General features: G+C 42.6%; 1 protein-coding gene across 4 annotated transcripts in view; it reads right to left on the reverse strand.

Moving 5' to 3' along the window:
• rufy2 (RUN and FYVE domain containing 2) overlaps positions 1 to 12,825 on the reverse strand; it is a 105,364-nt gene that overhangs the window by 50,473 nt on the left and 42,066 nt on the right. For all 4 annotated transcript variants that reach the window (XM_051923464.1, XM_028795954.2, XM_028795952.2 and 1 more), the window contains exon 6: positions 4,515 to 4,579. In XM_051923464.1, coding sequence (XP_051779424.1) covers positions 4,515 to 4,579 — 65 coding nt within the window. The remainder of the gene's footprint in view (positions 1 to 4,514; positions 4,580 to 12,825) is intronic.

Raw genomic sequence — 12,825 nt, forward strand, 5'->3', positions numbered from 1 at the left:
TCAATGGGAAAAAAAAATCATGCTGGATATCTATACTGCTATGGACTGGGTGATGTGTTAGTGATGAAAGGATGCCACATCGTTTGATGGAAATGAAAATGATCAACCTACAGAGGGCTGAATTCAAAGACACCCTGAAAATCAAAGTGAAAAAATGATTCGCCAGGCTAGTCCATTCTGCCAAAATTTCATTGCAGCAACTCCGAAACGTACTCAGTAGTTTATATGGCCCCCACGTGCTTGTATACATGCCTGACAACGTGCGGGGGGGGGTTATATTCGTGGGATTTGGGGGTGGGGCATGCTCCTAATGGGACAACGGATGGTGTCTCTCCTAGATCTGGATCAGGGCATCACTGAGCTCCTGGACAGTGTGAGGTGCAACCTAGCGGCGTCGGATGGACCGAAACATAATGTCCCAGAGGTGTTCTATTGGATTTAGGTCAGGCAAGCGTGGGGGCCAGTCAATGGTATCAATTCCTTCATCCTCCAGGAACTGCCTGCATACTCTCGCCACATGAGGCTGGGCATTGTCATACACCAGGAGGAACCCAAGACCCACTGCACCAGCATAGGGTCTGACAATGGGTCCAAGGATTTCATCCCAATACCTAATGGCAGTTATTGTGCTGTTGCCTAGCCTGTGGAGGTCTGTGCATCCCTCCATAGATATGACTCCCCAGGCCATCTCTGACCCACCACCAAACTGGTCATGCTGAATGAACTATGTTATGAATGAACAGAATAACGTTCTCCAAGGCTTCTCCTTTCATGTCTGTCACATGTGTTCAGGGTGAACCTGCTCTCATCTGTGAAAAGCACAGAGTGCCAGTGGTGGACCTGCTGATTCTGTTATTCTATGGCAAATGCCAATCGGGCCCTCAGGCCACCCTCTTGAAGTCTGTTTCTGATTGTTTAGTCAGAGACATTCACACCAGTGGCCTGCTGGAGGTCATTTTGTAGGCTCTGGCAGTGCTAATCCTGTTCCTCCTTGCCCGAAGGAGCAGATACCAGTTCTGCTGATGGGTTAAAGACCTTCAACGGCCCTGTCCAGCTCTCCTAGAGTAACTTCCTGTTTCCTGGAATGTCCTCCATGCCCTTGAGACTGTCCTGGGCAACACAGCAAACCTTCTGCAATGGCACGTATTGATGTGCCATCCTGGAGAAGTTGGACTACCTGGGCAACCTCTGTAGGGTCCAGGTATCACCTCACGCTACCAGTAGTGACACTGACTGTAGCCAAATGCAAAACTAGTGAAAAAACAGAAGAGATGATGAGGGAAAAATGTCAGTGGCCTCCACCTATTAAACCATTCCTGTTTTGGGGGTCATCTCACTGTTGCCCCTCTAGTGCACCTGTTATTAATTTCATTAACACCAAAGCAGCTGAAACTGATTAACAAGCCCCTCTCCTACTTAACTGATTACATCAATATCTCAGAAGTTTCATTGACCTGATGCTATACTCGGATTAAAAAGGGTTCCTTTAATTTTTTTGAGCAGTATAGTTTTGACAAATTGTCAGAAGCTTCTTAAAAACACAAGAAAACTTATTAAAACTGACTTGTTTAAAGCTGTGTAAAGATTTTTACATTTTTACTTTACATTTCCTAAAATCAGTTAGGGCATAAATTTAAAGACTCTGAATACATTTAATAACAACATATAGCAACAGAGAAAATTTTGTGGCTACTCTATTTCTTTCTTTCCTCCGACTGTAATTATAATCATTTAAGATCATTTTCATCTTTTGGTATTCCTGTTTTACAATAAATTAGGTCCTTTCATAGTCATTAATGTTATTTATATAATATTTATTTAGCTACTGTGTTTTAACTAATTATAGCTAGATGGGAACTTATTTCAGTTGTTTTTCTCATTTTACAGGGTAATATTAATAGCAATATAACTGTGATTTTAAAAGTTTTTTTCTTTGTAATTACTAGGTACTATTAATTCAGCATACTTTCAAAAATGTTATGTTTAAGATAACAGTTGGTCGTAGACCCTCTATCACTAGCACACATTAATCAATGACATTTTTACATTACTTGAATTGGAATCTGCTGTATGAGAAAGCTGCTGAGCCTCCACAACATATTTAAACTACATCTTTAACTACACAGTACAGTACATTACATTGGAAAATGCTGTCAAAAAGCACATATTTAATAAAGTCTACTAACACATGAAATTGAATTCTATCATTATTGCTATTTTTAAATATGACTCATTGTTACAAAAATATTTAACAAACAAAATTGTGTTAACTGACTCTTGAAGTAACCAGAAAAAACTCCATGCTCTTTCACATCAGTTAACTTTTCATACATTTTGTAACTTTTTTGGCTGTAGAATTACACAATCATAACATAATTTCATATAATCAAGATTGTGGGATGGGCAGTTACTTGGGGGTGGGGGGAAGAAACCTGAAACAGTAAACAGAGGAATGTGTGGATTTTAATAGATAATGTGAAAAAAAGACCTTATACAGTGACAATTACTAATGAATGAATGGGTTGACTTTCAGAGAAAATGTGTCAGCTGACATGTTCATAATTCCAGTGCTCAGCCTTTGTTGGTGTCATACATTACAATTTTCCCTACCAGGGCTGATTTAACCAGATAAATAAGGGCAGTAGATAAACAGTTTGTTTATAAGTTTGTTTATAATCTACAAGTTTGTTTAATGCTGCTTCTTACCTGAAGATAAATCAGTTATTTTATTTTCTGAGTTTTACATTAATAGATATGTTTTACATTTTTTTCTGTTGCTGTTGTTCAGGAATATATACCTTTTACTTGCTTTATTAAAGGGTTAAGAGCACACTTCCCCAAATGCAGTTAGTACTTTACAGTGAACCAAGATTCATTTTCCTTTGAAGGCAGTTTTTGCTGTACTGTTTTTGTATATATTGTATCACTTCCCCATATGTATTGTGCGTGTACAACACTAGAATACAGAAGTATATAGAATATTTCAGTGGCATACTTAATGTTTCTGCTTCACTAAGAATAGTAAACTAAGTAAGCGTAATTCACCTCAGATGTAAGGAGGAGTTTTCAAATGGGTAAATGTCCTCAAGGGATCTGGTCCAGACAGAATTTCGGGCTGTGTCTCAAAAATATTTAGCAACCAATTAGTTGACATCTTTACTGACATATTTAAAATAATTAATATTGGACATTCTGTTATCCCTTACTGCTTCAAAATGACAATTATCCTTGTGCCTAATAAAACAAAACTGCACTGTCTGAATGATTATAGACCAGTGGCACTAACTCTAGTTGTGACAAAGTACATTTGCAGATTAGTGCTGGGACACATTAAACAAAATATTTCAGATAGTCATGACCACCTCCAGTTTGCATAATGCTACAACTGGTCCACAGCGAATGATATATCCCATGGACTTGGTGTTTATGGATTACACTTCGGCATTTAACACTGTTGCATCATCAAAGCTGACCACCAAACTCCTCAGTTTAAGATTTAGCACCATTGGTCTTCCAAACCAAAATTCATCAGCATGTAATGACTGGCAGCATCACATCATCCATGCTGACCCTCAGCACAGGCACTCCACAAGGTACTATTTTAGTACTTTCTGTTCATTGTATTGTGGTGTGACAAGACACAGCTCCAAACAGCATCTTCAAATTTGCTGATAACACCAGCATCATAGGCTTAATCACTAACAATGATGAGACAGGTTACAGGGAAAAGGTCGATCTGCTGACTCAGTATTCCCAATATAATCAATTTCACCAAACCTTAATGTCACCAAAACCAAAAACCGAAGATATTGTTGAGGGTGAGCAGCTTAAAATTTCTTGGAGTGACTATCACAGAGAACCAGATGTTGGCACCACACATTATAAAAAAGGTTAACTGGTTCTTCTACATCCTCAGATGTCTGAGGACAGCTCACAGTTCTCCATATTTTGTCATAAACTTCTACAGGTGCACAGTGGAGTCTATCCTTACTGGTTGTTTCACCTCCTGATATGACACCTGCTTAGCTGAAGATCATAAAAGCACTACAAAAGGTGGTGAAGGCGACACAGATTATTACTAGTCCCCTGATGGCTTCTCTTCAGTGCAGAAATAATTCTATCTGCCTTAGATAAGCACACAGTATAATTAAAGAAGTCAGCAATTTTTCTGACATTTCCTATCTGACATATACAGTAGTACAGGACCAATGGCACTAGTAGATTCAGGAGTAGCTTCTACCCAAAAGTTGTAAGGTTGCTGAATAGTCAATCATAAGAACTGAAATACTGTAACATAACAAACAGTATGTATAAATATATAATCTTGCAAATATATATTGTATATTTATGTATTGCATGCTAAATATACCTCTGTGTATTTTTATATATTGTATTACTGTCAATTTCATTATCTACACATGACAATAATTTGAATTGACTCTATACAACATCATCAGCATGGTAAAGGGCAATTAGTAAACTGTTCAAGCATTCAAAAAAAATGTAAATATTACCGTTCTTCAGTTTTGTAATCATCAATGTCATTCTTAAGGTACACAGAGAAGTCAATAACTCCCACCTATAAGGGAACCAAAAACACATTTTAAAGCCCATTATTTCCTGAATAGTTATTCACAAAGGAAAGAAACTTGAAGCACTATATGTTTAGCCTGTTCTCCTATTCCAGATCATATGACTGTTTTATTGAGTTTCATTTGATTAATCCACTTTGCCTCAATTTCCTAAGCCCCTCCCCCCAAAAAACACACACAAAACTCTTTGGAAAGAAGAAACAGAAACCTGATTAAAAGGTCTATTCAGCTTTTGTGCAGTGATCTGTACCTAAGCATTCCAAAGAAATGTAATTAAGATAGATTAAAGGATAAATTTAGTATCTTTGAGATTGAACCTTGGCATAGTTGAATTTACCCAGACACTTGTTTGAAGTGAAGCTATAGGTGTTAATTTAAAAAATTCTGTCTCTACAACTAGCATAAAACAAGTATGGAAATCCATTTTACATTACTCTTTGAATACAGACATACTAACATTTCTCTCTGAAGGTTATAGTTACTGGTAAATTCCTTTTTGAAAGCAGAACTTGGAAAAGTACTTTGATTGTGGTTCCACCAGTCAGGCTATATACAGTATGTTTTCAGGTGACTTTTTACAAATGCTTATTTCTGCTTCTCAAAAAGTATCCATAAATGTGTAATTTTCAAATTTGTTGCTCACAAGCATGAAGCTGGTAGCATTATATGTGTTTGTAGATACAGTATGTCTGATGGGATAGGATACATAAACAGATTCAATGCCCAAGTAGTAGCTATATGGCATGGACATTTCAAAGTAACATCATAGACAACTGTTTGCATCATTAAATAATGTGAGAAGCTGCTAGCTGTACAAAGGTTTAAGGTGCAAACAAACCACAAAATTGTTTGCATCATTAAATAATGTGAGAAGCTGCTAGCTGTACAAAGGTTTAAGGCGCAAACAAACCACAAAATGCACAAATAAAACTGTATAAAGGACAGTAAATGTTTTACTGTCATCTAGTACTTAAACCACTGTTAAAAACGAATACACTCTCTACTGAAACACATAAATGTTTGCTTTACCAGATTCCCACACCACTGAAATGAACAAGTGGGTAAGATAATGGAAAAATCTGAATGTAATGTGCTGTTACATTTTCCAGAGCAGCCTTAGGGTACACTAAAGAGCGTTTGTGTGTTCAGCGATAATATAATATTCCTTCTGTACTGGTGTGGTAAGAACCAATATGAGGGCACACCTCACAATGTTGTAAACACTGTTCCAGCCTAACAATGCAGGTATTTAAATCTTGATTTAGTACAGAAAACTACATAACACCTTCATCTGCATGTTTTACAAATACCCTTAAGAAAAGTATAACTTATATTTTATGGCTGGATTCTAGAAAATAAGTACATTTAAATTCTCATTTATTTACAGGATACATAAAATGATTATGAAAGTGTATATATTTTAGTATGCATTGTCTGCATTTCATGATTTAATTGCAGGGATGGGGGGGCTTAGTAACCTAGGCCATTAGGCATCTACACAGGGCACATATCAACCTTGAATGTGTCGCCAGTACATCAGAAGATGCAGTCTTGCACACAGCAACACTCGCTCACACCAAACAATTTTGAATTGCCAGTTAGTGTAACTTCTATCTGGGCCATAAAGTTGGTTGTCAGTTTGGAACACTGTACCTGTTTATTAGGATTCACATTTATGTACATGCAGTGAATCAACTCAAGTAACACGGGTATAATGTGCACAATGTACATAGACTTGGATCAACCGTTAGCCCCTGAACCATCTTGTTGTCTTGCTTCAAAAAATTATTAAATGCTAAAAACTGAACAAAAAGCACATGTGTATGCTGCTACTAGCTACATGCAAATAACCAATATATTTGTCAGATTGAGACATGTTTCTATTAAAAAAGTATATAAAGAAATAAATAATAAAAAGCCAATAAAACCATTGTTATGTCATACTATACAGTGGAACCTTTGGTCACGACTGTAATTCTTTCCAAAACTCTGGTCATAACCCGATTTGGTCGTGACCCGAAGTAATTTCCCCCACAGGATTGTATGTAAATACAATTAATCCGTTCCAGACCGTACCAACTGTATGTAAATATTTTTAAGCATATAGTTAATCATACCATAAAATGCACAGCATAATATTATTTTTATTACTCTTTAATTTAATATTGTTTTTTGTATCAGTATGCTGCTGCTGGAGTATGTGAATTTCCCCTTGGGATTAATAAAGTATCTATCTATCTATCTATCCATCCATCCATCCATTCATTGTCTCCCGCTTATCCGAGGTCGGGTCGCGGGGGCAGCAGATTGAGCAGAGATGCCCAGACTTCCCTCTCCTCAGCCACTTCTTCTAGCTCTTCCGGGAGAATCCCAAGGCGTTCCCAGGCCAGTCGAGAGACATAGTCCCTCCAGCGTGTCCTGGGTCTTCCCCGGGGCCTCCTCCCGGTTAGACATGCCCAGAACACCTCACCAGGAAGGCGTCCAGGAGGCATCCTGATCAGATGCCCGAGCCACCTCATCTGACTCCTCTCGATGCGGAGGAGCAGCGGCTCTACTCTGAGCCCCTCCCGGATGACTGAGCTTCTCACCCTATCTTTAAGGGAAAGCCCAGACACCCTGCAGAGGAAACTCATTTCAGCCGCTTGTATTCGCGATCTCGTTCTTTCGGTCACTACCCATAACTCATGACCATAGGTGAGGGTAGGAACATAGATCGACTGGTAACTTGAGAGCTTCGCCTTGCGGCTCAGCTCCTTTTTCACCACGACAGACCGATGCAGCGCCCGCATTACTGCGGATGCCGCACCGATCCGCCTGTCGATCTCACGCTCCATTCTTCCCTCACTCGTGAACAAGACCCCGAGATACTTGAACTCCTCCACTTGGGGCAGGATCTCGCTACCAACCCTGAGAGGGCACTCCACCCTTTTCCGGGTGAGGACCATGGTCTCTGATTTGGAGGTGCTGATTCTCATCCCAGCCGCTTCACACTCGGCTGCGAACAGATCCAGAGAGAGCTGAAGATCACGGCCTGATGAAGCAAACAGGACAACATCATCTGCAAAAAGCAGTGACTCAATCCTGAGCCCACCAAACTGGACCCTCTCAACGCCCTGGCTGCGCCTAGAAATTCTGTCCATAAAAGTTATGAACAGAATCGGTGACAAAGGGCAGCCCTGGCAGAGTCCAACTCTCACTGGAAACGGGTTCGACTTACTGCCGGCAATGCAGACCAAGCTCTGGCACCGATCGTACAGGGATTGAGCAGCCCTTATCAGGGGGGCTGGTACCCCATACTCTTGGAGAACCCCCCACAGGATTCCCCGAGGGACACGGTCGAATGCCTTTTCCAAGTCCACAAAACACATGTAGACTGGTTGGGCAAACTCCCATGCACCCTCCAGGACCCTGCTAAGGGTATAGAGCTGGTCCACTGTTCCGCGACCAGGACGAAAACCACACTGTTCCTCCTGGATCCGAGGCTCGACTATCCGACGGACCCTCCTCTCCAGGACCCCTGAATAGACTTTTCCAGGGAGGCTGAGGAGTGTGATCCCTCTGTAGTTGGAACACACCCTCCGATCCCCCTTCTTAAAGAGGGGGACCACCACCCCGGTCTGCCAATCCAGAGGCACTGTCCCTGATGTCCATGCGATGTTTCAGAGGCGTGTCAGCCAAGATAGTCCTACAACATCCAGAGCTGTGAGGAACTCCGGGCGTATCTCATCCACCCCCGGGGCCCTGCCACCAAGGAGTTTTTTGACCACCTCGGTGACCTCAGTCCCAGAGATGGGGGAGCCCACCTCTGAGTCCCCAGGCTCTGCTTCCTCATTGGAAGGCATGTTAATGGGATTGAGGAGGTCTTCGAAGTACTCCCCCCACCGACCCGAGTCGAGGTCAGCAGCGCACCATCCCCACCATATACAGTGTTGACACTGCACTGCTTCCCCTTCCTGAGACGCCGGATGGTGGACCAGAATCTCCTCGAAGCTGTCCGAAAGTCGTTCTCCATGGCCTCCCCAAACTCCTCCCACGCCCGAGTTTTTGCCTTAGCAACCACCAAAGCCGTATTCCGCTTGGCCTGCCGGTAACTATCAGCTGCCTCCAGAGTCCCACAGGACAAAAGGGTCCTGTAGGACTCCTTCTTCAGTTTGACGGCATCCCTCACCGCCGGTGTCCACCAACGGGTTCGGGGATTGCCGCCACGACAGGCACCGACCACCTTACGGCCACAGCTCCGGTCAGCTGCCTCAACAATAGAGGCACGGAACATGGCCCATTCGGACTCAATGTCCCCCACCTCCCTCAGGATGTGGTCGAAGTTCTGCCGGAGGTGGGAGTTGAAGCTACTTCTGACAGGGGGCTCTGCCAGACGTTCCCAGCAGACCCTCACAACACGTTTGGGCCTACCAGGCCTGACTGGCATCCTCCCCCACCATCGAAGCCAACTCACCACCAGGTGGTGATCAGTTGACAGCTCCGCCCCTCTCTTCACCCGAGTGTCCAAGACATGTGGCCGCAAGTCCGATGACACGACCACAAAGTCGATCATCGAACTGAGGCCTAGGGTGTCCTGGTGCCAAGTGCACATATGAACACCCCTATGCTTGAACATGGTGTTCGTTATGGACAATCCGTGACGAGCACAGAAGTCCAATGACAAAAAACCACTCTGGATCAGATCGGGGGGGCCATTCCTCCCAATCACGCCCTTCCAGGTCTCACTGTCATTGCCCACATGAGCACTGAAGTCTCCCAGCAGAACGAGGGAGTCCCCAGAAGGTATGCCCTCTAGCACCCCTCCAGGGACTCCAAAAAGGGTGGGTACTCCGAACTGCTGTTCGGTGCATACGCACAGACAACAGTTAGGACCCGTTCCCCCACCCGAAGGCGAAGGGAGGCTACCCTCTCGTCTACTGGGGTAAACCCCAATGTACAGGCTCCAAGTTGGGGGGCAATAAGTATACCCACACCTGCTCGGCGCCTCTCACCGGGGGCAACTCCAGAGTGGTACAGAGTCCAGCCCCTCTCAAGGAGATTGGTTCCAGAGTCCAAGCTGTGCGTCGAGGTGAGTCCGACTATATCTAGCCGGAACCTCTCAACTTCGCGCACTAGCTCAGGCTCCTTCCCCTTCAGAGAGGTGACATTCCACGTCCCAAGAGCCAGCTTCTGTAGCCGAGGATCGGACCGCCAAGGTCCCCGCCTTCGGCCACCACCCAACTCACACTGCACCCGACCTCCTTGGCCCCTCCCATAGGTGGTGAGCCCATGGGAAGGGGGACCCACGTTGCCTCTTCAGGCTGTGCCCGGCCGAGCCCCATGGGTGCAGGCCCGGCCACCAGGCGCTCGCCATCGAGCCCCACCTCCAGGCCTGGCTCCAGAGTGGGGCCCCGGTGACCCGCGTCCGGGCAAGGGAAAACGCCGTCCAAAATTGTTTTTCTTCATAGGAGGTTTACTGTACTATCTATCTATCTATCTATCTATCTATCTATCTATCTATCTATCTATCTATCTATCTATCTATCTATCTATCTATCTATCTATCTATCTATCTATCTAAAAATCGACCATAAACAACCAAGACAGTAACATTGCAGGAGTTCACGCTAATAGCCTTACGACCCGATCGCTGTAAACATCCTTAATTTATACAAAAACTAACCATAAACAACCAAGTAAACTAACCTTGCATGAGTCGAGTTCTGGCATGAAGGAAGTGAGGAGGAAGAACTAGCCACTCGTAGGATAGTTTTGTAGCAAATCGCCATGAATCTTCCTGGCTTTCTCGCATAACATCGTCTCGCTTACGCTATCCCTTGCAAGTTGCTTCTCATTCAGCCACACTAGCAACAGTTTTTCTACCTCTTCCAGCACTTGAGGCCTTTGTCTGGTTAACACTGTAACTCCTTTTGCAACATCAGCTGCTTTAATGGCCTCTTTCTGCTTTAGAATAGTCGAAATCGTAGATTTTGACTTTTTGTACTTGGTGGCAAGATCAGTAACACGAACGCCATGCTGATACTTTTCAATAATTTCTTTCTTTAATTCGATTTCAGTTTTCTTCGAACTATTCTTCTCACCACTCTTTACTTGCTTAGAAGCCATGGTTAACTGCAAAATTAATGCAAAAGCACACAAAATACTGTAGAGCACAAAGAGTTCACAGCACGCATGTCTGACCGAGAACAATGCACAGAGAGAGACTGAACACGTGAGGAACAAATCGGTGCGTATGAACCAAAAGGGAAATGAAATAGAGCACAAATAGTTCACAGCGAAAGCATGTATGTCTGACCAAGAACAATGCAACACGTGCGGAAATCATCAGCGCGTACAAACTGGAAGGGAAACTGGCTTGTTCGTCAACCGAGTGTGTGGTCGTGAACAGATGCAGAAGTTTGGCGAACTTTTTGGTCGTAACCCAATTTGTACATGTTCAGAGATGTTTGTGAACCGAGGTTTCACTGTACTATGAAAGTGGTGTTTTCCGGAAGCCATTCTAGTTTGGTTTTTGATTGGAGTCAACTGTATTACTCCAGCCTGTTAAAGTGATGTAAAGAGACATTCTCTTTTACTTTCATTAATTTCTTAAACCATTCAAACGTATTAAAAAGACCAACAATAAAATTGCTTTAGATACTAAGACACAGTATCTTCACCACAATAAGAACAATCTACTGCAAGCTAAATCTACATAATGCATCACATCCTACTAGATAGACAGATAACATTATTGGTATTGCAAAGTTTATTTACTGCTCCGATATATTTTTTCCTGATTACAGCTGCTATGTCTTAGCCACAAGTCTCTATTTAATATGTTAGCAAATGCTTTTCCAATCTCCCTTTTCTGCTACAGGACAATAACTCGTTTGGACAGCACTTGGAATTGCAGGAACAACAAGGAATATGCTTTCTTTTTCTCTTGGACAGTCCTTCCAAGAGTGGGCAACACAAACTTTTTTGATTTCTCAATGTTTACCAAATATTCCTTTTGCATCTAACTTAAGCGCTACAAGTCACAATTTTAAAATAACAGAAAACCTGAAAGCGGACAAAAAAAACTGCTGCAGATTTTACTTTTATATTCTGCACATGGGTATTATTCGTTCATTTCATTCATTCATTACATTTATATAGCGCTTTTCTGTTCAGACTTTTCAATGTCAGAGTAACATTGGCTCTCTAGGTATCTCTCACACATCTATTATTTGTTCACAAGCTAGCTAATTCAAGTCTTTTAAAAAAGTATCCTCCCTTTGGAAAAGGAAACGGTAGAAAACTGCAATTAAAATAATTATTGCCCACTTGGTTTGTTGTCATAAGCACACATCTGAAAAACAGGTTAAGTTTATTGAAGAGAAAAATCAAGAGATTAGTGCTTGCAAGAGGAAAAATGGGTTAGCTTAAAGGCTACTGTTTCACATTATTTCTGGCACTGTATAGCCATAACTGTATGTCATTAAGATGTGACTGTTAATGATATTATTAAATGCTTGTCATCACCAAGGCTGAACAGGAATGGACAGCGAAGGCTGAGGAAGCTCTAAAGGAGTTCTTTGAGACTACTCACTGCACTGTAAGTCACACGGTGAAAACATTGAGGAACTCAGCCTCTGTATCACAGGCTACATGAAGTTTTGTGTGGATAACACAGTTCCCACAAAGACAGTGTTTCGTTTTCCTAACAATAAACCATGGATCACTAAAGAACTGAAAGCCCTACTAAATAAAAAGAAGAGAGCCTTCAGGTCTGGAGATACAAGGATCAAATCAAGCAGGTGCAGTCAGAACTTAGGAAGAGGTTCTGTGAGGGGAAAGCCTACTACAAAGCCAAACGTGAGCACATATTATAGCAGAACAACATGAAGGAAGTGTGGAACAAGATGAGGTCTACCAGTGGCTACAAAGAGGCAGTAAAACATGCAGAGGAAGGGAACAAGAATAGAGCTAATGAAATGAACCAGTTCTTCGACAAGTCTGACTCACCCTTGTCAGTCCACCTTTTTCCCCAGTACTGCTAAGCCTCTGGGTGCTAGCTGAGGTGGTTCCCGAATCCCAACTGTCATCTGTAACCTGCATGACCTTCCCCTATCACACCTTTGGTCTGTAGCCCCCTTCCACTTCCTGGATTGGGACTATCTGCCTCTGATGATCAAGTAAGTCGAGAGCTGGAAAAACTCTGCAAGAACAAGGCTGCAGGACTGGACAGAATGAGCTTCAGGGTTCTTAA

Source organism: Erpetoichthys calabaricus, chromosome 2, assembly GCF_900747795.2.
Source record: "Erpetoichthys calabaricus chromosome 2, fErpCal1.3, whole genome shotgun sequence".
In the NCBI taxonomy this organism is placed as follows: Eukaryota; Metazoa; Chordata; class Cladistia; order Polypteriformes; family Polypteridae; genus Erpetoichthys; species Erpetoichthys calabaricus.